At 42.5% G+C, this 26,799-nt stretch overlaps 1 protein-coding gene across 3 annotated transcripts in view; it reads left to right on the top strand.

Moving 5' to 3' along the window:
• The window catches only part of LOC145345015 (uncharacterized), a 167,984-nt gene that overhangs the window by 8,659 nt on the left and 132,526 nt on the right, over nucleotides 1-26,799 (top strand). For all 3 annotated transcript variants that reach the window (XR_013887021.1, XM_080192531.1, XM_080192523.1), the window contains exons 2-5: nucleotides 3,120-3,220; nucleotides 4,427-4,496; nucleotides 6,819-6,949; nucleotides 12,550-12,638. Coding sequence is in view for 2 of the 3 variants with exons in the window: in XM_080192531.1 (XP_080048657.1) it covers nucleotides 3,120-3,220; nucleotides 4,427-4,496; nucleotides 6,819-6,949; nucleotides 12,550-12,638 (391 nt within the window). In the remaining variant the exon portion in view is untranslated. The remainder of the gene's footprint in view (nucleotides 1-3,119; nucleotides 3,221-4,426; nucleotides 4,497-6,818; nucleotides 6,950-12,549; nucleotides 12,639-26,799) is intronic.

The raw sequence follows: 26,799 nt of genomic DNA, 5'->3' as shown, positions 1-26,799 counted from the left end.
AGGAGGAGACAAGGTGTGAGCTTTGCATTTACATTCCAAAAAATAGACTCACAAAAATTAAGTTATTAAGTTTGATTTTTGAAGAGGTTGGTTCAGATAAGGGCAAGTCAAAGGGGAAAAATTGTATATTAGAAACATTCAACTTATGAGAGGGTAGCTATTTGAGACCTTTGCTGACAGCAGGAACAGCAGGCCATGTCTGTGAAGAAAGTCTATGAAAACCAGTTGTTCTGTTCTACTTCAGAAACAACCTCAGAAGTTGCCTGGTAACTGCCTGATAGGGTAACAGTTACTGGATTTTGTGCTTAATTTTTAAAAACTTATAAGGTGTTGTGGATGTTTGGGGAGAATTGGCTCCAAAGGTAGTGAAATAAAAGTGTTTGGAACTAAGGAAATTTAGTGATACTATAACCATTATTTTAGTTAAGTGTACTTCTGGTTGACTTTATTGTTGTTTATTTTATTGTTTAATAAATGTTTACTTTATTTCAAAATTTCTGGAATACATTCTGTGCATTTCAAATTTTTCCTCACGTTATATCAAATTGCAAAATATGGTTGAGGGCAGTTATTTCAAGTTTCGCTTCTGGGATTTGGAATAACGCAGCATTTCCCATCAGCTGTGTTAAACAATGTCTTGAGGTGCCCGGATCCCACTTTTTGGATTTGCTTCCCAAAACTCCTCAATCTTGCCCTCAGTTTTAGGATCTTTCCTTAGAATCCACCTTGTTGACCAGATTTTGCTAATCATACGAATCTTAAGTTTTGTTTTCATTTCTAATTTTGTGGAATCTGTGAGGTACATTGGGATATTCTTTTTCTACATAGAAGGTTTTATATTATTGCATGGTTTGGTTGTCTCTATTTGTGGTTGAGTTCAACAGAGTTTGTTATTTTATTAAGAACGTTTCATGTGTTCAGTCTTTTTATTATACTTCTAATAGCCTCAAGGTGGCAGTGATAGACTAAAAACATGTTTTGAAAATGTCAAAGCAGAATAGGCAGTTTTAATAAGTTGTTTTAATTAATGTAATAGTTGAAATTTAGAAAGCATCTAAACTGAAAGTTATAATTCTTTATTGCTGAGATTGTAGGTTTGTTGATAGGCACCCACTGTTCTGTGCTTCTACATCTGGGAAAACTAGTGCAGAAATTGTGATCGGAGGTGACTGAGTAGTGAGATATTGAGATATTGTCAGACCCTGAGGAACAGAAGCAGAGCAAACCTGGATTGGCCGGTACATTTTAGAAATATAGGAAAAAAATGAGGAGGAATTAACCTTCAGAAGCGAGAGTTGTGATTTTTGTGTTCTGGGGTACTGCAGGCAGCAAGTTCTGAAGTTTTAAAGAGAAGTCCTCAAGCTGTTTAGAAGATGAGTTCAAAAGCTTTGAAAACAGCCCCTTGGACTCACTGGAAAAGTATTGGCATGTCAAAGGAGGAGAAGAATAGATGCTCCAAATGGCGAGAGGGAAAAAAGCTGCAGCGATCACTGAGAGAACTTTCTCTCAATAAAAAAGTTGAAAGGACGTTCTGATAGATTTACACTAAAACTCCAAAAGTGTGGGAAAAGCACACAGAGAGAACTGGCAGCTGCTAACAATTTTTTAAAAATTAACTTTCTTAAAGAGATAGTGCATTTCAAGTGATAATATATTTAATGCAGCAATCACAAGAAGGCACAGAGGGCAACTCTCAAAAATAAAGGTTTATTGGTAACACAAGACCTCAGTGGAGACAGTAAAACTTCAAGAAAGAGACAATGCCAGACCTCAGAGGAGGAAATTAAGATCTCAGGGAAGAGATAATGCAACATCCCAGAAGGAGGACACTGAAAGACCCCAAAATGAGACAATGACAAAAGACCCCAGGAGGAGGGCAACATAAGCCAATAAATGAAATTTGTAGCATGCATCATTACAATTCCATCTGTTAAACCAATGAGACTTGAGAACTGAGAAGAAAGCAGAGGAATGGCAGAGAAAGAGGGTGAATTAGAATCAAATGAGATACAGATGAAAAAAAAAGAGAGGAAAAGATAGATCAGAGAAAAATCAGCTGAATGGAAGTGTAAAAAAATCAACACATTTAAAATTTTAAAAATTCGTAGCAACAATTTACTACTACAGGAACAGACCCCAGAGTTTAAATTGTTTCCTTTCTGCCCTGAAGAGTTTGATTGCAATTACTAAAAAGGTACTTAGGCTAGCAGGTAGCAGCCCTAACTTTCTGTGGTGAGTTTCATGGGCAATTAACATGGAAAGGCAGCAACTTCGTGAAACTCATCGGAGGTTGAGGACAAATTACATCTTATGAGGTTAATGGTGGAGTGACACAAATCGTTTAGTAACCTGTGACAATTTGCAATTCACAGGACATCTCTTCCTCAGTACATCTTGCTGACAATTTACACAACTGAGCACCATTAAAGTCATCATTATTTTGACAGTGAAAATCTGGCTCGGAGGGAGAGAAGCAGAGTTAATGGTTCTACTTTTTACAAGTTCTGAATCATGTATCTATCACTTTTGTGTCCTTTAAATTCAACTTTCTGTATTAGTCATAAGTGGTACAGCCAAAACCCTATTTAATGTAATAATTCTAATGGCCCTGAGCTAAAATGCTATTGTATGTAAAATTGCTGGTAGTTTTCTGTCACTGGGAGAAAATTTGGGATGGTCAAAACTCTTATGATAAACTTATCCACTAAATCTCACTACTCTGTAAAGTTCTCATTCGAGGACTTTCACTTGAACTTTGGTGAAAGAATATGAGTCATAAAATTCAAAACTATTGTAAATGCAACAGCCATCACTGCAGGAGGGAGTAGTAACTCAACAGAAGATATTAGATATTGCATAAAAAGGGAGAATTGCAAATGCATCCAACTCTCATTAAAATTCACTCAGGTCTTTTGTAAGGAGGTATGTATGTTCATGTGTAGTATAATCTGATTTACATTGTAAAAATGTTAGAACAGAAGCTCCAATATCCTTTTGCATAGTGAAAGCATCATGACATGAAATCCTGAGGGTAGATGCAAAATCAGTGCTGTAACTTGAAATATTTCTGTGCATTTGTAAATCTGTATGCAAAAGGAATTTTCATCTGTCTTTTTTAGTTCCACAGCTGGTGTTTGGTGGAAACCTGGATTTTCTGGTGTTTGACTACCTGTCTGAAATCACCATGTCACTGCTTGCAGCTGCTAAGGCCAAATCTTCTGTGAGAATATGTTTTATTATTCAACATAAGGACATAGCCAGGTCAGGGTACACAATCTAACCAATGGTTCTTTTCCGGGAGACTGAGGAGCAAGTGGGGACATCAGTACACCATCCCTAACTGTGCTCCATGAGGGATTAGGTTCATTAATTCTAGGACAATCTTCTTAGGTGGTGCCAAGAAAGTTTGTTTTTGAGGAGGGTTGCTGCTTTAAAGGAATGATCGGAAAATTTTGTTATTTATTTTTATCCCTTGCAGAGATGTTCCCAGCTGTGAGTAGTGATAAATCCCTTCTAGCCTATAGGTGTAAGGTAGATGTCCGAGGTAATACTGGCCAGTAAAATTAGACTGACCAGCCACAGCCGGTCTCAAAAGTTCTGTGGAAGCATCCCCTATACAAAGCCTCTAGTGAAGCAGCAATACTGACCATTCTAAAAACCATCACTGTCTCTGAGGACTTGCACCTGGAACCTTGCTGCTACATGAATCTTCAGGAACATTCGCTGCCTGCATCTTGTTCTGCAGGTTCAGGGAAGCTTTCTGAAATGTGATGCTGGTGCAGACAGTACACTTGCCCACTTCCCTTATCATTTTAACTGGAGGCACTGTAACTGTCTCCATTATGAGATTGATACTCTCTGATGACTGGGCCCTAAAATCTGAGCCTTTGGGCTCCTCAGTTTCAGGTCCCCATCTCTTCATCTTCTGAAGATCAAATTGATGACCTAAGGCTTTTCCAGATATTTTATTCAAGATCCAAGTTATGTACTGGTTTTACACGATCATACCCTTGGTTGGTGGGTGTCTGTTTACTGATATTCTTTCCAGCAGTGCACCTCAATATCCATTCTCCTTTCATCTCATTCTTCCACAGTGGGGGTGGGGTGGACAACTAATCTTCTCTTGCTAACTCTGCAATGAAATGGCTAAAATTGAAATTGTCTGCAGATGAGAAACTGAACCTGCGTTTCTCCAGTAAAAACAGAAAATGGAGCAAGAAAGAGAGTTAGCATTCTAGATTGGTGAATTTGATCAGAACATTTCTCCACTCTATTTTAATATATTTATACACATGTATATTGGGTCAGCTCCTGTGCTTAATGTTCATTTTAATATACTTTTCATTGTGATTATTAAACAAAGTTTCCTCGTTATGGTTTTTCCCCATGTTTACAGAAATAATAAAAGCTACCTTTTTTTTGCCAGAATCACGGATATGTGCCTGATTTTGTGGAGGTCGCAATGGCCCCATTTATTAAGGATATTCATAAAAGAGGTAATTTATAGTCATGGTTTGTTTACTTGGTGCTTTCATTAAACTGCAGTTTATGTTATTTAAACTCATTACAGTAGCAGACTAACTAAAAGAAAAGTACAAAATTAAATATATCCCCTGTATTCTACCAGCAGTTTTCTGTTTTTTTTCAGAGAATTGCAAAATATACAGATTTGCTCCCCTCAGTTTTCACTTACACCAGCCAAACTTTAGAGCAAATTTGCATTAAATGGACAGTTCTTCAGAAAGGCCATTATGATAACTTGTATAAGAAAAGAACAAAGTTCACACTGGAGCATTATGGTGTGTTCCTCTGAGGATTAAGCAAAGGCACATTTGTGGGACACAATAGGGAGCTTGCACTCTATATCAGAGCCATACTAGGCATGAATCTGGACTCTTTGATTGTGATGTGTTCTATACTGTAGACTTGGTATTCCTTATTCAAAATCTTTAACAACAATTAAAAATATTTATTGATTGTCCTAATCCATTCAAAAAAGACCCACAGATTACAGACACATTTTCAATCAATCTTTTACTGTGGGACATTTAAAATTATTGTCCTTTTTCTTTTCATGGAGCTCCTTGAGAAATTAATGAAGACTGTTATGCGTTCCATCTCCTAATGTTTTCACTTCACGGTGGTATCTTGGGCCCTCTTACACTTTAATGAATATTATTATGTTCTCCCATTCACTAAGTTAAACAAATAAAATGAAACATGGTGCAAGCCTCTTATATTAATAAATAATACCCACACTATACACCAAATACTGGCTGATTTCAAACCACTCTACAGACTTCCAGAATCCACAATTTCAGCTGCATTGCTATGATGGCTGCATGAACATGCTGCCTGCTGAAGTGACTAAAATATCCCATGGCGCTATTCAAAGGAATGCAGGAAGTTCTCCTACTGTTCTGAATTGTATTCTTCCTTCATGCAACACCATCAAAAACAGATTTATTAGCCTTAGATTGATTTGCTGTTTGTGAAACTTTGCCGAGGACAGATTGACCGCTGCATTTGCCCACACAATAGTAGTAACTACATTTAAGACAAATTTCTGTTTGCCACTTTGTGGTGTCCTGAGTAAATGTTAAAGCAAGTTTGTTTCACTTCTTATCATCATTCTCTGATTGTTGCTTGGAAGTGCATACATATGGAAATCGGGTAAGGACCAAATTGAGGTCAACTATGATGTCTCCACAGTAAGATACTTGACTGACTCCTACGATCTAGTGTCTCAATGAAGTAGTCCCACAAAGACAAAGAATCAGAGGGTAGCAGGCAGTCCTGAAACAAAACAAGCCTCACATTTTAGAAAAGGAGAGGGGGGAAATAAAATGACAATTGGTAAAAACTTTGTTTTTGAACATTTGAAATTCAAATTTTTGAACATGATGCAAAAAAAATCCCTGGTCTGAGAGACATAAGTGGAGGCCGTGTAGCAGGCAGCCCACAGGGTGCCACAGCCTCCACAATCTCAGGCCACTGGATTTTCAGAATTGGCACAGAGCTGCTTTAAATATTAAAATTATAATTTCAATGTGATTAGCAACTGAAGTCTCTGGGCTTGCTGCCCCATCTCCCCCATACCCTTGCCAAGAGTATTTCACTGCAGTGGGGTTTACAAGAGCTCTCCACTAATGGGCAGCTCGCAGCCCCATCCCACTCGTGGAGGCGCCACCAGAGGTTGGGGGTAAGGGGGCTGCTGTGCCCTGGGCGTTACCAGCCTGGCAATGCAAGCCTAGTCCCTTGGCATTGCCCAAGGGGCAAAGTGGCAATGACCAGGGGACACCTTGGCACTGCTCACCAGGCATCGAGCCTAATGAGGCAGGGCCAATCGTGGGACGATTGGTGGAGGTGGCTACACTCTGCACTTTGGATTAGTGATGGTGGGAAAGGCTGATTGGGGCTGGCCATTGGTGGGGGATCAGGAATGCAGGGGTGGGGTGCAGAGATCAAGGTAGGCTGGGGGGGGGGGGGGGGCGAGTGAGGGTCAGCGCCAGCCTGGACGCATCCAGAAGACCTGTGATTGGGGGCTGGAGGGGCATCGATGCCCCTCCAGCGATCGGGAGTTGGGCAGATCAATGCATGTGCAACGGCCCACTCAGCACTATGCTGCGGCTTCTCCAATGGGAATAGGCCCCGCCCTCTACTATTAAATGAGATTCGGGCACTCTGCGATGCACAGAGTGTGGGAGATCCTTTTACAAAATGCTGAACAAAGCAGCAGGATTTACTCCAGTTTTTACACGAATTCGGTACTTGGAATTTTTTGGGAGAATTCCACCCTTAATTTTTGTTTATTTCAGGTATCCGTGTAGTCTGCAATGCCGGAGGTGTGAACCCTCATGCCTGCGCTGCGGCTCTACAGAGTGTAGTTAAGAAAGCAGATCTAGACTTGAAGATTGGAGTTGTGACAGGAGATGATCTAATGTTGATGGTAAGTAGAAAGTATATTTTCTTTAACGGGACATCAACAATAAAGAAAAATATGCAATGATTTCTTCTGTGCAATAAACTCCGGTGTTCACAATTTTAAAATTTTATCTCACCAGAAACTGATGATGCACCATGACACCAATGATTCAATAACCAGCTTTATTATTATCAATATTTAGCTTGGTCATGTGTAAAACGTTTGTACATCCAAATTTTATGATAGATTCTAGCACTGATATAAGGCTAACTGTTCCCTGTTTTCTCTCTCCCTACCTTCTTAAATCATGGAGTAATATTTGCCACCTTACACTCTGCTGAAACCATTAGAGAATCTGTAGAATTTTGGAAGATGATAACCAATGCATTCACTATCTCCATAGCTACCTTTTTCAAAACTCTGGGATATAGGTCATTGGGTGTAGGAGACTTATCAACCTTCAACCCCACTAATTTCTCCAATGTAACCTTCTTACTAATATAAATTTCCTTCAATTCCTCATTCTCCAAAGTCCCTTTGATCTCTAATTCTGGGAGATTTCTTGTAAATTCCTCAGTGAAGGCAGAAACAAAGCAATCATTTAGTGTCTGTGCCATTTCTCTATTCCCCATTATAAATTATTCTGACTCTGCCTGTAATAGACCACGTTTGTCTTAACCAAATGTTTCCTTTTTATGTACCTAAGAAACTTTTGTTGTCAGTTTTTATGCTTTTTTGCCAATTTACATTCATATTCTATTCTCCCTTTATTAGTTTCTTTGTCCATTTTTGCCATATTCTAAAATCTTCAGGTTTATTACTATTTCTGTCAACTTTATAGGCCTTTTTAAAAAAATCTAATAGTCTTTTGTTAGCCAATATTGACCAACTTCTTTTTGTATCTTTATGCCTTAAAGGATTGTATGATTGCTGTAACCCATATAATAATTCTTTCAAGACTGTTCCTTGCATAGGTATGGTCACTTTTAAGTTTTTTCCCAATCCACCTCAGTCAATTTGCCCCTCAGACCTCCATATTTCAGTTGTTCAAATTTATTACCCTAGCTTCAGATTGAATTACCACGCTCTCAAACATAATGTAAAATCACTCATCCCGAAAACAAGTGAAAAACAAAACTGAGACAGGAAGCTGCAAAGAGAAAGAAGACAAAATGAGGGCCAAAATTACATCTGAAATTGTGGAACTAACTGTTAAATCCAGAAGGCTGTTGCCAAATAGAAAGATGAGTTGCTGTTCCTCAGGTTTACATTGAATTTTATTGTCCTTGGCCTCTTGCAATGTTTCAGAAAGATGAACTCGAGCAAGAATTAAAAAAAGGCGATCAGAAGCTCAAATGTTTAAAGAAGGCTCAACAATCTGCTTAGAATATCGTAGTATTATCAGATCAGAATCAAAAGCTTTCATGAAAGGGTAACAGTGTGTGAAAAGTTTATGAGAGTTTTTCTTGAGAATATAACTCATAGGGTTGATAAAGGGGAACCACTGATGCTAGTCACCTCGCTAAAGCAGCAATGGATGCTGAACTGAGAGATAATGTGGAGATGCCGGCGTTGGACTGGGATAAACACAGTAAGAAGTCTCACAACACCAGGTTAAAGTCCAACAGGACTTATTTGGTAGCAAAAGCCACTAGCTTTCGGAGCGCTGCCCCTTCTACCAAATAAACTTATATATCTTCAGCTCTAGTACAGAACGACTCAAAGTGAACAAATTCATGGCCATGGTCACTTTCACAGTGATGGTCAGCACAGCCCTTGACTGTTCTGAAGCTGCAGAACAGCCTGCAAGAGGTGGCAGCTGTCCCTGAGCAGGTCCTTCATAAAATGAAGACGACAAGCATTCTGGATGGTGTTTTTTGGATATACCTGTGGCCAAGATCATCTGGCCCTGACAAAAGTCAGTCATCCTTCTTGCCTTAGCAGAACTGGAAAATCCCAGCCATTGTTCCTGGCTTGGACTGAGATAAGAGAAATGCTCTCTGAATATCCTGAGTGGATAAAGGGATGAGATCTCTTATTGAGAGTTCTCCTCCCTCCCACCCCAATCCATCACATTCCCCACCTCCTCCCTCTGCAAGTAGCTTGTTTTCTCCTGTGCTTCCTCTGCTCAATCTCACTTTCATGCTGCAAGCCAAGGAGAATGGCAACTATAACAAGTGGTCTGACTGAACCCATCAAATCAAAACCAATTCCTTCGCCACATGCAGCACTATTCCTTGTTGCCTTCAATTACATTAAATCACAGCATATCTACAAACTCAGAGCCAACTAATCTGAAATTCGTTGATGTTCCTTCAAACAGTGCTAGTAGACAGTCGTTCAATCCTGCTGCTGCTTACAAGTTGAGCTGTTTGTGTTTAAAAGGTGTTTGCTGGAGTGCTGAGGTCAGAAATAGCAGTTCCTGCTTCAAATCTCTCCATTGTTGGACATCAGAGGCTACTTACTCTGTACACTTAGAGCACATGCTCCCACCATCTATGTTAACAGCAGCACCAAAATGGCATCCTGGGTGTGTAGTGTTTGTAACATGCAACCATAGCACCAAAACTACAGAAACTGTGGACCTGAATTTTGCATGATGTGGAGATGCCGACATTGGACTGGGGTAAACACAGGAAGAAGTCTCACAACACCAGGTTAACGTCCAACAGGTTTGTTTGGTAGCAAACCATTAGCTTTCTGTGTGCTGCTCCTTTGTCAGGTGAGTGGGGAGTTCTGATCACAAACAGGGCATATAAAGGCACAAACTCAGTTTACAGAAAACTGGTTAGGTATTTTGCAGCCAAACACTTTAATGGCCATTATTACTATATTTGTAATATTTAAATAAATGTAATTATGCAAGCTTTACTTTTTCTTAAATTTGATTTATTGTTGTCATATGTATTGGGATACAGCAAAAAGTATTGTTTCTTGCGTGTTATACAAAAAAAACAGACTGTTCATAGAATATATAGGGGAGAGGGAAAGGAAAGGGTGCCGAATATGGTGTTACAGTTACAGATAGGATGAAAAGAAAAATCAGCGTAATATATGATAGATCTATTCAAAAGTCTGATGGCAGCAGGGAGGAAGCTTTTCTTGGGTTGGTTGTTACGTGTTCTCAGACTTCTGTATCTTCTCACCGATGGAAGAAGGTGAAAGAGAGTATGTCTGGGGTGCATGGGGTCCTTGATTATGCTTTTCCGAGGAAGTAGGAAGTGTAGATGGAGTCTGGATTGTGTGATGGGTTGGGCTTCATTCACAACCCTTTGTAGTGTCTTGCAGTCTTGGTCAGAGCAGGAGCCATACCAAGCTGTGATACAGCCAGAAAGAATGCTTTCTGTGCTGCATCTGTATCAATCAAATAAAAATAGAATTTGCTTATTCATCTTGTTTGAAGGAAACGTTTTTTCATATCTGCACCATTATGAACTTTGTTTGATTGCTTTGCAATATTTAGTTCACGGGATAAATATTTCACAAACATTTCCAGCACTTGCAGCTTTTCTTTTTTAAATGCCAATCAATTATTATGCGTAGGCAAGAAACTTTACAACATAAATGTTCTGCTTCCAGCAACACAGGAAATTGTTGTCATTTTCTGTGTTGTTCTTCCTCTTTTTAGCCAAAATTGGATACTACCATTTTCACCTTACTTTCAAAGTTTAAAACATAATGAAGTGACCTGCTTCACATTACTAATGTGAAGAAATGTGAGTTTAGTCACTCCTGGCAAACAGCAGATGAAAGCATTCCACTAACTGAGCACTCAGTGCTTCCATCCCAGGAGCAATGTCTTTCAGTGCTGCTTTTCGACAGCATTATTAGCTGCATCATTAAATGAGGTATGTGCCGATGGCTAAGAAAGAAACACATAATAGCAACAACTTCACAGGCTTACTTCCAGCAGATCAAAATGTCTAATGTGTTTCATTTGATAGGTTGACAGCCCATCAATGTAAAAGTAACATATCCAGAGTTGATCAAGGTACTTTTCCAACTCTTTTGAAGTTGATTTTTACAAGGGTTACTTGAGCCCATTGTCCCTGTCAATTCATTCGGATCAGAGATGATAGTTGTGCAGTATCAAGTGACAGTAAAGCCTTTGGTAGTGCAGATGAGCAAACTGACCTTAGCCAAAATGTCCGGATGGATACTTGCTGACCACAATCCATTAAATTTTGACAATGAACCAAACAATTAAGTTTACTGTTTACAGAGAGCAAATAGAGCCCTACCCTGTGTTCTGTCTGTGTAAGATCTCTCAGGGCCCTTCCGAATAGTTTCCAGAGTATTAAAGAGTCAGTTGTCTCTTTTTTTCTGATAAGATTGTTACTTGTTCTCCATTTCTAATTAATTTCTCAATTAGAAGTTGAGACTAGTTATAGTCGATCACAGGTTAATAGGTTTTGTAATTTAATGTTTAAACTTAATTTAGATGGATGGGTTATTAACCTTTTTGAGTAGTGTTGCACATTTTTACAGAAGTCATAAAATTTCCATTGCTTGTGAGGGGCTGTTGAAGTAATATCCCTCGCTGTACTCTTTCTGTTTAGTTTACACTCTGAACTGTTGCTGTTGTGTTCAGTGTACTATTTAAGTTGCATTCAATTACTATTACCATTTGCTTAAGTCAATAAATGGCCATTTGTAGTTTTCTGTTCTTGCCATTTTCACTTCCTAGTTTAGTTTGATCTGTAAACTTGGAGAGAATTCCTTCTATTCTCAAATACTGGTTATATTGTAAAGCTTGCACTCTCATTTTGTTTAGGAAACAACTCGCTGATTCATTAGATTGAATTGTAAAACACAGTAATCTAGCAAGAGAACAGTGCAATGGGAGAAATCAGCTCCTCTTTCCTGAAAACATAAACTTGTAGTATTGAAGTGAATTTCTCCTTAAATATTATAGGATATGTCCCTTTAAAAATCAAGAGCTGGTAAATTTATGTAAACTGACAAAGAGTTACATGTTTATGTTATGACTTGAAAACCACAGGAGTAATTTATACAGATTAAAAACTGTGAGCTGGGTAAACTGTCCATAGTTCTACACACTGAATCAAGACTTGAAATAATGGACCTCCATGAGAATGGCAAATCATGTGAGATTTTAAATATCTCCTATAAATCTTTCTTATTATATGTTTTAGATGTGATTTTTATACTGAAATTGTTTGCATTATAATTAAGCAAGAAACTATGTTTATGTAATGTTTTTCTCAACCTTGGATGTCCAAAAGTACTTTACAATCAATTAAATATTTTTTATGTATGGTCACTATTATAACATGGTTACTTTCTCTCCTCAGGCTTTCTTTGTTAGAGTTAAATTGATCAGAATCAATTAAAAATTGTCGAGTTAACAGTCATATGTTGTAGCAGTGTGCTTGAGTGTAGAGAAGTCTGCTGCCTCCTAATACTGGAGCTGGAAAATCTTGGCATTTTTCTAAACTACTAGAAGCCAGAAAGTCAAGACCAAGTGCCGCCTTTAAGTGAAATGGGGATAGAGGCTGGAGGATAATTGAATCAAATGAATTCAGCCTCTAGTTGGGGCAAAAGAGGACTCTTTTTGCAACTAGCAGTGATGGATTGTATACACCTTTTTATCTTTTCTCTAGAAAGACTCGCTAAAAGAAGCGGGCATCACCGACATGGATAGCGGAAATCCTTTTCCTGCAAATGTTCAAAGTATGAATGCATATATAGGGTATGTATTTATTGTCGATATGAAACCCAGGATTAAATTATGTACTTTTCCCCCTTTTTTCACAAACAACTGCTTAAATTAAACATTTACACTTGCTGTTCAACCAGAGCTAACACAACAGCAGTGCAAGTTGAAGAAGCTGTTCATGTGAATTCTAACAAGTTTTTGTATCAATATTTTCAAAATATATCTCATTGATTGACAGTATATTGACTGAATTGATGTAGCACTAGAGGGAGAGATATGGGTAGATGCGAATGATATTATTAAAGTCAAAAAGGCAGCCAGAATTTAAACTGTATGGATTGATGGGCTGTGTATAGTAAGTAGCAAGTCCTGGTGGCTGTGTTGGAACTTGTAACTGATTTAGAAACAGATATCAGTGGAATGACATTGATCTTTGCCAACTTTACCAGTTTTTGGTATATGCTAAGCTGAGCAAGAATGCAAAATGTTGCAGTAAGTCATCAAACCTTGGAGTGAGCAGAGAAGCGGCAAATGTGGTTTAATTCAAAGAAATGAAAGTCGGAATTCATTTCTTTGGGAAGTAGGAACAGTGAAAGCAAATACATTCAAAATGCTAAGAGTCAGCATAGTAGATGATCAGAACATAAGAACATAAGAAATAGGAGCAGGAGTAGGCCATCTGGCCCTTTGAGCCTGCCCCGCCATTCAATAAGATCATGGCTGATCTGTCGTGGCTCAGTTCCACATTCCCGCCCTCTCCCCATAACCCTTAATCCCCTCTCTTATCAAAAACCCATCAACCCGCTCCTTAAAAATATTTAGCGAGGTAGCCTCCACCACGTCAACGGGCAGAGAATTCCAGAGATTCACCACCCTTTGAGTGAAGAAGTTCTTCCTCAACTCCGTTCTAAACCGCCCCCCTTTTATCTTGAGGCTGTGCCCCCTAGTCCTACTGTCCTTTCTGAGCGGGAAGAGTCTCTCCACCTCTATCCTATCCATCCCATTCATCATCTTATACGTCTCAATGAGATCTCCCCTCATTCTTCTAAACTCTAACGAGTACAAGCCTAGTTTATTCAGCCTCTCCTCATAGCTCAACCCCCTCAACTCTGGCATCAGCCTAGTAAACCTCCTCTGCACTCCCTCCAAGGCCAAAATATCCTTGCGTAAGTACGGCGCCCAAAACTGCACACAGTACTCCAGCTGCGGCCTCACCAATGCCCTATACAGCCGCAGCAAGACCTCCCTACTTTTATATTCAATCCCCCTCGCTATGAAGGCCAGCATCCCATTCGCCTTCCTGACCACCTGCTGCACCTGCAAGCTGGGTTTTTGCGACTCATGCACAAGGACCCCGAGGTCCCTCTGCACCGTCGCCTGCTGCAGTTTTTCTCCACGTAAGTACTAATCCTTCCTACCATTATTCCTACCAAAGTGTACCACCTCGCACTTGCCAATCAGAAATCTAGATCCTAGAAAATGTGAGTTTGTGGCAAGTGTAATTTCAGGTTGTATGTATAGTAGTGTTGGGTATTGGAATAATACTGAATTTACAAACAAAAGAAAAACTTGCACGATACAGTGGCATTCATATCTTAACAATGTTCCATAGTGTTTCACTGCCTTTGAACAAGTACAGTCACTAATGTTATGTCGGTGGACACGGTATCCTGTTCGCATACAGCGAGCACCACAAACAGAAAATGAAATGATTAACCCGTTAATATATTTTTTGGTAATGTTGGTTGAGTAACATATACTGTCACAGGACACAGAAAATTTCCTTCATTTTCTTTGAATAAGTTCAGTTGGATTTCTTTTACATACTCGTGAACAAACAGATTGGATTAACATCTCACATGAAGGATGGCACCTCTGACAGTGCTGCGCTCCCTCAAATGCTATACTGAAGTATCAGCCTAGATTATATATTCAAGTCTGGGTGTAGACTTGAATCCACAACTTTTTGATTCTTGTCAGAAATGCTACTGCTGATACTCGCTTGGAGTATTTTATGCAATTCTGGTACCTTATTGTCATAAAGATAATAGGACCATGTAAAAGATGCTGTGAAAATTTGTTTAAATTATATTGGGAATTAGATATTAAACCTATGAGGAAAGGCTTGAAACCAAATGGAATTTTTCATAGCAGTTGAGAAGATTGAGGGTCAGGTGGATAGCTTCTGAAATCCTTGCTATCCCTGTAAAATCCTCCAGCCCATACAACCCATTCTTATTGCTGTAAAATCCACCAACCCCTATAACCCCACCTACCTTAGAAATCTTTTTCTACATCCCCTACTCTCTGTCCAGTGCTCTAGCCCTGTTCAGTCTCTAAAAGCCCTCAGTATCACTGTAACATTCACCCCTTAGAAGAAATCCTTTCCTTGTACCTTTCTGTATCCCCTACAGCTTGTCCTTTATTTCAGTAACCTTCTCAAGCCCCTACAACCCTGCCAATCTCTCTAAACTCCTGTGTTTCCAGAACTCTCCGCCTCTGTTAGCACTTCAAGCCACAACAGCCCTCAATATCTCTGTTACCACCTCTAGCAAATAGAAACTTCCCTATGTCTGTTTCGTAAGACTTCAGCAAGGCGTTTGATAAGGTCCCCCATGCAAGACTTCTTGAAAAAGTGAGAGGGCATGGGATCCAAGGGGCTGTTGCCTTGTGGATCCAGAACTGGCTTGCCTGCAGAAGGCAGAGAGTGGTTGTGGATAGGTCTTTTTCTGCATGGAGGTCGGTCACCCGTGGAGTGCTCCAGGGATCTGTTCTAGGACCCTTGCTGTTTGTCATTTTCATAAATGACCTGAATGAGGGATGGGTTGGTAAGTTGGTAAGTTTGCCGATGACACGAAGGTTGGTGGTGTTGTGGATAGTCTGGAGGGATGTCAGAAGTTGCAGCGAGACATTGATAGGATGCAAGACTGGGCGAAGAAGTGGCAGATGGACTTCAACACGGATAAATGTGTAGTGGTCCATTTTGGCAGGTCCAGTGGGATGAAGAAATATAATATCAAGGGTAGGACTCTTAGCAGTGTAGAGGATCAGAAGGACCTTAGGGTCCGGGTCCATGGGACTCTTAAATAGACCTCGCAGGTGGAGGGTGTGGTCAAGAAGGCATATGGTGTACTAGCCTTCATTAATCGAGGGATTGAGTTTAGGAGTCGGGAGATAATGCTGCAACTTTATAAGACCCTTGTCAGACCCCACTTGGAGTATTGTGCGCAGTTCTGGTCGCCTCACTGCAAGAAGTATGTGGAAGCTATTGAAAGGGTGCAGAGGAGATTTACAAGGATGTTGCCTGGATTGGGTGGCATGCCTTATGAGGATAGGTTGAGGGAGCTAGGTCTTTTCTCCCTGGAGAGATGCAGGATGAGAGGCGACCTGATAGAGGTTTATAAGATGTTGAGAGGTATAGATATGGTGGATTCGTAGAGGCTATTTCCCAGGGCTGAAATGGTCGCTACGAGAGGACACGGGTTTAAGGTGCTGGGGAGTAGGTACAGAGGAGATGTCAGGGGTAAGTTTTTCACTCAGAGGGTGTGAGTGAGTGGAATCGGCTGCCATCGGTGGTGGTGGAGGCAAACTCGTTGTGGTCTTTTAAGAAATTTCTGGATGAGTATATGGGATTTAATGGGACTGGGGGTTATAGATAGGCCTGGTAGTTAGGGTTATGACCGGCGCAACTCGTGGGCTGAAGGGCCTGTTTGTGCTGTAGTGTTCTATGTTCTATATACTCCAGCCTCTGAAACATTCTCTATTCTGCAGCATCCTCCACTCTTTTTAACACTCCCTATATCTCTGTAACATCCCTCATACCAACATCCCTCCCTGTTTCCTGTCAACCCCTACAATACTCCCTATATCTGTACCCAGTCCTGACAACACTCTCCATCTCTGTAACCTCCTCTGCTGCTCCCAACTTTGTAACATCTTTTGGCTCCTGCAAGGCTCCCTATCTCTGTAACCTATTCTATGCCTCCTGCTCTTTACTGTCCTTTGCTGTAGTCACTCTAAATTCAGTATCTTAGATATATCTTAGCCAGTCTTGGTAATAGATCAAATTGTAAGTATAGACAGCCTGTCCAACACTATATCAATATTTAATCTATCCAGTGTCTCAGCTACCTCCTGTTTCACTATGACTTGGGTACCAACTTCTTCTATGCCAAAGACAGGTGTCTAGTACTCATCCAGTTTCTCAGCCATTCTGCTCACCTTCATGTGTAAATCCCTTTACAGGTCCATATTCAATCAGCCCACTCCTAGTTTTTTTTTTGCTTTTATCTGTTTTTTCTCATCCCCTCTGACCCTCCTGTATTCTGCTTAGTTCTTAATTGTGTTTCCCACCCGACATCTGTCATATACATCCTCTTTTTACTCTAGCTTAATCTTTATCTCTTTCAAGAGCCAGAGACCTCTGGATTTGTTTGCCCCACCTTTCCCCCACATGGAAGTGTGCCACTACAGTACTGAATTATCTCCTTTTTAAAAGTAGCCCATTGTTCTGTTGAAGTTTTGCCTGCCAACTTTTCATCCTAGTTTATTTGAGCCGTGTCCATTCTTGCCCAATTGAATAGGGCCCTCTCTCACACATTGAATTATTTCAAATCTGGATTGCTCCTTGACTTTTTTCAAAAGAAGGTGTAAATTTAGTGACACAAATAAAAGCAAATTACTGCAGATGCTGAAATCTGAAACCAAAAGAGAAAGTGCTGGCAAATCTCAGCAGGTCTGGCAGCATCTGTAAGGCGAGAAAGGAGTTGACGTTTCAGTCCAGATGACGCTTTGTTAAAGCTAAAAAGTATATAAATGGGGAGATATTTATACGTACAGCAAAGTCCATTCTTCCAGTGAAGCTCAACGCAAACTGGAGGAACAGCACCTCATCTTCTGGCTAGGCACATTACAGCCTTCCGGTCTCAACATTGAATTCAACAACTGCAGGTGATTAGCTGTACCCCACCTTGATCCCTTTGTTTTCATTTTTAACTGTTCTCTACCTTTTATTTCTTTATTGTTTTTCTTTATTTTTCTTCTCCCTCACTCTTTCCCCTATTTTATCCCCCTTTCCTTATCTTTTCTCCCCTTTTGCTTCCCCTTTTTCTCAATTTTAACACTCTCCCATCCATCCCTCAACCCATCCCCACCCCCATCCCACATCTTCATCTGTCACAGCTTACCTTCTGATTTCAGCTTGTCTGCCGTTTGACCATTCACACCTCTTCTGCTCTCTAAGGACTGTCATTAACAGCCTTTCCCCTTGTTTTTGTGACTATGATTCATCTTTCATTCCCTCACCCTACAGTATAAATATCTCCCACCTTCTTGACTTTTAGCTTTGACAAAGGGTTATCTGGACTCGAAACGTTAGCTGTTTTCTCTCCTTACAGATGCTGCCAGATGTGCTGAGATTTGCCAGCATTATCCTAATGACATTATAAGCAATGTTCCTAACTATTCTCCTATTGATACTTGACATTTCCCAAAATCATAACCAGCAATACTTCCTTCCTCATTGAACTGCGAACATACTGATGTAGAAAATTCTCTTGAGCACGCTCTAGGAATTCTTGCCCATCTCTGCCCCTGCCTGACCAAACTCTCCTCAAAGTTAATATTTTCCATCCCTGGCAACTTGCTCAGACATTGCCTCTGAACATTCTTGCTTGTGATCACACTCTTCCTGTAATGTACTGAATAGAACAGTGTGCAGTCCTCTACTTGAAGTCTAACTGGTGTTTTATACAGTTCTCACTGTTCTTATATTCTATATGCCTTCCTAATGGCCTTAGTCCTTCAGGTATCTGTGGGTATGTGGTCTAACATCCTTCTGCCCTGCTGCATTTCTTAGTATCTTGTCATTCATTGTGTATTTCTTTGCCTTTTTTGTTCTCTCACTTCTCTGGATTGAATTGACTTTGTCACGTCTCTGCCCACCCCACAGTATCTTCCTTTGGTCGACAGCTTTGTCCTCAGTAATAACCTCTCGGCTAGTTGTCATGCTACCTGCAAACCTAATGATCCTCCTACATTTAAGTGTATATCATTGATATATATCATGAACCCATAAAAGGACCCAGTCCTGAGTCCTGTGGAACATCATTGGAATTCCCAGAAACTAACCTTGCAGTCACAAAAACACATCTCCCTTTGCTTCCTGTCACAGAGCCAATTGCGGATTCAACTTGCTGCTTCTTCCCTTTGGATCTTATGGGCTGTTACTCTTCTGAATCCTTTTTATCTCCTCCATGAATGCCTCCCACTACTCAGACACAAATTTACCTCAAGTAACTGTTCCCAGTTCCACTTTTGTCAAATCAGATCTCAGCTGACTAACATTGACCTTCCCATCGCTACTCAAAGTTGAACAATGTTTGCTACCACTCAAAAGCTCTCCCCACTGATACCACCTCCATCTGCCCAGATTCATTTCCTCAGACTAACTCCACAATTCTTCCTTTTCTTGTTGGGCTTGCTATGTCTTGGCTAAAAAAAAGTTCTGAATATATTTTAATAAGGTTGCACCCTCTGTCCTGCTGATTTTATCTTAGTTAATATTAAAGTAGTGGAAAACTCCGATTACTGCTCTTTTGTTTCTGCACTTCTCAAGAACGTATGTACACATTTCTTTTTCTGTAGAATCTTTTCATGGGTATCCACAATACACCCACAATGTGATTGTTCCATTTCTGTCCCTCAGTTCAACCCATATGGCCTCAGAGAAAGCTTAGTCTGGGAGCAGAGTGTTCACAGAGGCCGAGGCCTTGGGTGGAGTGGTCACAGACCCGAAGCATTCACAGAGAACGAGGCCATGAGTGGAATGGTCTATTTCTCTCGCTCTGTTTCTCACTGTCTGTTTTGCGTGCCCATACATACTCTCGCTCTCCCTCTGTCACTTTTCTACTTATTTCTTCCTCTCTGTGAGTCTGCAAATGTAGTTGGGGGAAGAACTTCACACATAAACTTCACAACACAAGGAATGTGCAGGGCTAAATCTGTAAACATTATTTTGATCTCGGTCCAATACAAGTTACATTATTTGCTCAAAACTATAAAGTAAGGCAACTTGATTAAATACATAAACCTCAAAATATCATAATTTATTATTGTTTATTACATAAGTAAAACCTCTAAATTAGCCTATGTATAACATAGTCTGCATCAATAAATTAATTAAAAGTTTTGGAAAGAAGTTGTGTTGAATTGTAGAATTCAGTAGTGAGGCGGAGCAATCTTTCGGGATTGAGGTAAATAAAGACATTGGGATGAACTTACCAAAAACATTCTAAATGTCAAATGGTTGTGAAAAAAAGAGAAATTTGCACTTTTTTTCGGCGACTTAAAAGTTGAATCTCGCCACACTGACAAAAGATCTTGACAAACTTAAAATTCACCAGTAGGGTCCCCCCCCCCACCAATTGATCAACGCCATCGTGCGCTGTGGTCTCCCCTCCCCACCGATCGCGGTGCAGAGTGTGCTTTTGCCCCCTCTTCCCCCCATGATCACTGTACGTTGTATGCTGCGGTCATCCCTCTCCACACCAATCCCTATGCAGAGTGCACAGCAGTCTCCCCTTCCCACCACCAATTGCTGTGCTTCATGTGCAGTAGTCCCCCAACTCCCCCAGTGATCATTGTGTAGAGTGGTCCTTCTTCCACCCATAGATCACGATGCATCATATGCAGAGGTCCCCCCACCCATCGATTGCTGTGTGGTGTGCACTGCAGTCTCCCCTCACCCACCCACTGATCGCAGTGCGAAGTACGCTGTTGGCTCCCCTCCCCACCCAGTGATTGCTGTGCATCGTGTGCCGTGTCCCCTCTCCCCACCCATTGATCGCTGTGCATTGTGTGTGCCGTGTCCCCTGTCCCCTGTCCCCATCCACTGATCACTGTGCATTGTGTGCGCGGTTCCCCCTCTCCCCCCCAGTCAATCGCTGTGCATTGTGTGCCACAGTCCTCCCTCCCCACCCACTGATCATTGTGCATTGTGTATGTGGCTCCCCCTCCCCACCCTTCCCCTCATGATTGCTGTATATTTGTGTGCTGTGGTCGCCCCCCTCAACCCACCAACTGCTGTGCAGTTCGCAGTGTGGAGTGCACTGTGGTCCCTCCTCTCCCCACACCAATCTCTGTGCAGAGTGAGCTGTTGTTCCCCCTCCTCCACATCAGTTGCTGTGCAGCATGTGGTGTGGTCTCCCCTCACGCACCGATCGTTCTGCAGAGTACACGTGTCTCCCCTCCCCCATACCGATCACTATGTGGAGTGCGCTGCAGGCCCTCCACCCGCCGATCGCTGTGTGGAGTGTGCTGCAGTCTTCCCTACACCCACCGATTGCTGTATGGAGTGCGCTGCAGTCTCCCCCACCCCACCCACTGATCGCTGTGTGGAGTGCGCTGCAGTCTCCCCTACCCCCACCGATTGCTGTATGGAGTGCGCTGCAGTCTCCCCCACCCCACCCACCGCTTGCTGTGTGGAGTGCGCTGCAGTCTCCCCTACCCCCACCGATCGCTGTGTGGAGTGCGCTGCAGTCTCCCCTACACCCGCCGATCACTGTGTGGAGTGCGCTGCAGTCTCCCCAAACCCCACCAATCGCTGTGTGGAGTGCGCTGCAGTCTCCCCCAACCCCACACCAATCGCTGTGTGGAGTGCGCTGCAGTCTCCCCCAACCCCACACCAATTGCTGTGTGGAGTGCGCTGCAGTCTCTCCTACCCCCACCAGTCGCTGTGTGGAGTGCGCTGCAGTCTCCCTACCCCCATCGATCGCTGTGTGGAGTGTGCTGCAGTCTCCCCTACCCCACCAATCGCTGAGTGGAGTGCGCTGCAGTCTCTCCTACCCCCACCAGTCGCTGTGTGGAGTGCGCTGCAGTCTCCCTACCCCCAGCGATCGCTGTGTGGAGTGCGCTGCAGTCTCCCCTACCCCCACCAATCACTGTGTGGAGTGCATTGCAGTCTCCCCCACCCCCACCAATCACTGTGTGGAGTGTGCAGCAGTTTCCCCAGCCCACCCGCCGATCGCTGTGTGGAGTGTGCTGCAGTCTCCCCTACCCCCATCGATCGCTGTGTGGAGTGCACTGCAGTCTCTCCTACCCCCACCAGTCGCTGTGTGGAGTGTGCTGCAGTCTCCCCTACCCCCATCGATCACTGTGTGGAGTGCGCTGCAGTCTCCCCTACCCCCACCGATCGCTGTGTGGAGTGCGCTGCAGTCTCCCCCACCCCCACCGATCGCTGTGTGGAGTGCGCTGCAGTCTCCCCCACCCCCACCAGTCGCTGTGTGGAGTGCGCTGCAGTCTCTCCTACCCCCACCAGTCGCTGTGTGGAGTGTGCTGCAGTCTCCCTACCCCCACCGATCGCTGTGTGGAGTGCGCTGCAGTCTCCCCTACCCCCACCGATCGCTGTGTGGAGTGCGCTGCAGTCTCCCCTACCCCCACCGATCGCTGTGTGGAGTGCGCTGCAGTCTCCCCTACCCCCACCGATCGCTGTGTGGAGTGCGCTGCAGTCTCCCCCCCCCCCACCAATCGCTGTGTGGAGTGCACTGCAGTCTCCCCTCCCCCACCAATCATGGTGCATCGTCCACTGTGGTCTCCATCCTCGCCATTGATGATTGTACCAGCACAAGGGGAGCAACTGATTTATGAAAATCTGGTATTTCTTTTAAAGTCTTACAATTATTTCTTTCAATTAGTTAAAAATGTCAGTAAAGGAACATTTTTTGGCATCATTCCATCAATGGGAGATGATAGACACATAGCAAACAATCCATTTAAGTGTTCATGATTTGATCCTGCCAGGATGTAGCCATGATGTTCCACAAATAACAAAATGCGTGGTTATGTCCAGGTTTCATAGTCATATGGCAAGGTCCTCAGAACATGGGTCATATAAACATGGGCTTGTCCAAAGGGTCAGCTTAGTGTTACCCATTTTGTTTATTAGCCCAAGGTAGTAGCTGCTTTACCAATGTGAATATTGAGCTCTGCATTATGAGACAGCTTATCTGTCACTGTTGACTCAGGTAGCAGAGTTGACTAACCACTGCTTCCTTCCTCCAAGATACTGTCTCCACACCTGAACCCTTGCTGTTTCCATGTCCGGTTTGACTTTTTAATCCCTTGTTGTTTCTCCACACTCTCTGTTGATGAGGATATCACTATGATGAGAATTCTTGATTTCTTCTGTTCAATTTGATTCCTGGCACTGCAGGCACTGTCCAAGAAAGTCCCTTGGCTACTGCTGCTGTCTTCAGTCTGCTTTGTCCTCTCGCCAGTACACGGATATGTTACACTGATTGCAATCCAGAATCTTATTTTTATGGTTGTGGTTGGTGAGCTCCATCTTGACACTGCGGCCGCTCCTCTATCCTTGCTTCTTCTCCTCTGCCCTCGCCGCCGCCCCTCTGCCCTCGCCGCCGCCCCTCTGCCCTCGCCGCCGCCCCTCTGCCCTCGCCGCCGCCCCTCTGCCCTCGCCGCCGCCTGATGCATTTCATGCTCACTGTGTCCGATGAGTTTTCGAGATCCACAGAGACCATCCTTTTCTTGATGGGGAAATTTTCATGGATTCTATGTGTGATGTCACTCTCCATTGAGAGTGTCCCAGTGTAACTAATCATTGAATCCTGTTCCTTCATTCTATCTGGATTTTGGTAGTCGGAGGAGACTTCATCAGTAGATGTTTCTGTCTCTTCAGCACTGCCAGCCAAACTAATTTCACCCATTTCTAATTGGCCTTCAATGTCAGAACGGCTCATAATTGGGGCAGGAGACTCCACCACTGGTTGAGCTGCCATTGTCGACCGCTCGAGCATCCTATTGCATCTCACACTTCCCGCCCCTGTTTTGCAGTGGCAGTGATGTTCCAGGCCCTTGGCAACACAGAATGATCTCTTCCAGGTTCTCCATCCTCCAAAGCCACTGACATTTGATGGCCGTCAACAACTCATAAAGATTTTGCTCCGCTTCATCTCCAAATTCAGATTATTCAATGGGATCTTCCACCTTCCCACCTCCTAAGGCTGGTTGAACTGCCACAATGACATCTGACGAATCAGTGATGTTAACTTGGAGCAGATTTTCTCCTTTGTCATTTTCATTACTAATTGGCATTTCCTCTTCATTCACCGTTGTTGTGGTGAGAATGGAACGCATTGGTCCATGTGATCTTTCAAATCCCCAACAATAAATGGTCCACGTTGTGATGATCATGTTGACTCTGGGGTGCCCAATGCACACTGACAATATCTGTTTTGTGTACGAACGGTTGGCAGGTAGAACACCAAATCAATGGTAAACATTCTGTCAACAGCATTTAAACTTGGTCACTATGGAAACAGGTAAGCAGGATGATGTTACAAACATGGTGATACTGTGACATCAGAGGACTATGTCACAATAGCCTCATCCCTGACAGTGTGATGTCACCAGCTTCCAGAATTCCCCAATTTAGAGACACAAGTCAGGAAACAAAGACCAAAGTGTTAAGTAGAATAGAGAAGAGAGAAGATGTTCACGTTCACCATCTCAGGACTTCTCAAAGAACAGACAATGAGTCACTTCTTTCAGGAGTCTGTTGTGATGCAGGGCTGAATGGAGTAAGGTTGAACAGAATGAGATAGAAGGTGAAAAACCTCACAGTTTAGACATCAAAGATTATAAAGCTCAGAAACGACTGAACAAGTTGAATGGAGGTTCTTTTCTTGTGGAAGGAAGAGAGTAAATAGGGGAAAGGAAGCAACCTGATATATGACTCTAAAATTATTAAAGTGCTTCCTAAAATAGACGCTACAAAGATTTTCCCAATTGTTGGGGAGATCAGAGCTAGGACCATAAGATGTAGGAGCAGAATTCGGTCATTCGGCCGAAGTCTGCTCTGCCATTTAATCATGGCTGATAAGTTTCTCAACCCCATTCTCTTGCCTTTGATCCCTTTACCAATTAGGAACCTTATCTATCTCTGCCTTAAATACACTCAATGACTTGGCCTCCTCAGACTTTTGTGGTAATGAATTCCATAGATTCACCAACCTCTGGCTGAAGAAGTTCCTGCTCATCTTGGTTTTAAAGGGTCATCCCTTTATTCTGAGGCTGAGCCCTTGGATCCTCGTCTTTCCTACTATTGGAAACCTCTTTCCCACATCAGCTCTATCTAGGCCTTTCAGTATTCTGTAAGTATCAATGAGATCCCCCTCATCCTTCTAAACTCCATTGAGTATAGGCCCAAAGTCCTCAAACACTCCTCATACATCAAGCTCTTCAGTCCCAGGGTGATTCACAGGAACCGCCTGTGGACCCTCTCCAGGGTCAGCATCTCTTTCCTTAAATATGGACCCATAATTGCTCACAATATTCCAAATGTGGTCTGACCAGAATCTTACAAGGCCTCAGCAGTACATCCCTGTTTTTATATTCCAGTCCTCTCAGAATGAATGCTAAGGTTGCATTTGCCTTCCAAACTACCAACTCAACCTGCAAGTTAACCTTAACAGAATCTTGACCAGGACTCCCAAGTCTCTTTGTGCCTCCAATTTCTGAATACTCTCACCATTTAGAAAATAGTCTATAAGACCATAAGACAACGGAACAGAATTAGGCCATTAGGTTCATCAAGTCTGCTCCGCCATTCAATCATGGCTGATATTTTTCTCATCCCCATTCTCCTGCCTTTTCCCCATAACCCCTGATCTCCTTATTAATCAAGAACCTATCTATCTCTGTCTTAAAGACACTCAGTGACCTGGCCTCCACAGCCTTCTGCAGCAAAGAGTTCCACAGATTCATCAATCTCTGGCTGAAGAAATTCCTCCTCATCTCTATTTTAAAGGATCATCCCTTTAGCCTGAGGTTGTGCCCTGTGGTTCTAGTTTTTCCTATTAGTGGAAAGATCCTCTCTACGTCTACTTTATCCAGGCCCCGCAGTATCCTATAAGTTTCAATAAGATCCCCCCTCATCCTTCTAAACTCCAATGGGTACAGACCCAGAGTCCTCAACCATTCCACTTATGACTCTACGCCACATATGTCTACTCCCCTACTCGTCCTGCCAAAGTGCATAACCTCACACTTTCCCACGTTGTATTCCATCTGCCACTTCTTTGCCCAGTCTCCTAACCTGTCTAAGTCCTTCTGCAGCCTCCCTGCCTCCTCAATACTATCTTCCCTCTGCCTATCTTTGTATCATCTGCAAACTTAGCCATAATGCCCTCAGTTCCTTCATCTAAATGACATATTAAGTGAAAAGTTGTGGTCAAAACACTGACATCTGCGAACCCCACTAGTCACTGGTGGCATCCTGAAAAGGGTCCTTTTATCCCCATTCTCTGCCCTGCCATTCAGCCAATCTTCTGTCTAGGCTAGTACCTTGTTCTAACACCGTGGGTTCTCATCTTACTCAGCAGCCTCCTGTGTGGCATCTTGTTAAAAGCCTTCTGGAAATCCAAGTAGATAACATCGATTGGCTCTCCTTTGTCTAACCTCTCATTACCTCCTCAAAGAATTCTAGCAGATTTGTCAAGCATGAGCTCCCGTTGAAACCTTGCTGACTTTGTCCTACTTTACCATGCACTTCCAAGTATTCTGAAATCTCATACCTAATGATGGACTCTAAAATCTTACCAATGACTGAGGTCAAGGTAACCGGCCTGTAATTTCCTGTCTTTTGCCTTTAAGATAGTCTCTAATGAATCCAGTGAGCGAAGTCAGAAGAAACATCTTTGTCCAGAAAGTCCAGAGAATGTGGAATATTCTACGACAGGGAGTGCTAGAGGTGAACATGCATTTAAGGGGCTGGATAAACACATGAGGGAAAAAGAAGAGAAAGAGATGATAGGATGAGTGGAAGTAGGGATGGAATGAGGCTTGTGTGGGTTATAAACTTTAGCTTGGGACAGATGAACTGAATGTTTTGGTGCTGTATCTAATTGATTATTGGTTCAGTGGGCGGGAAATTCGGTTCAGTGTGGCAGCTTCCATTTCTGGCAATGGGCTATAAAGCAAGGAGGGAGCATACACTGAATGGGAACGTCTTGCAGTTGAACAGTATCCAGTTGGTCAGAGAAGGTAGAGACCATGGAGCTGCCAAAGCAGTGAAGAGTACTAAAAAAAGTGGAAAGCATGTAAAATTGTTCTATTGCATTCAAGAGATAGGGTCAATTTAGAGAAACTGTTGTAAAAATTATTTGTCAGCCACAGCCCT

This window comes from Carcharhinus amblyrhynchos, chromosome 1 (genome assembly GCF_965287045.1).
Source record: "Carcharhinus amblyrhynchos chromosome 1, sCarAmb.v2.hapA, whole genome shotgun sequence".
Taxonomy (NCBI): Eukaryota; Metazoa; Chordata; class Chondrichthyes; order Carcharhiniformes; family Carcharhinidae; genus Carcharhinus; species Carcharhinus amblyrhynchos.
This window is presented reverse-complemented; position numbering and strand designations above follow the sequence as displayed.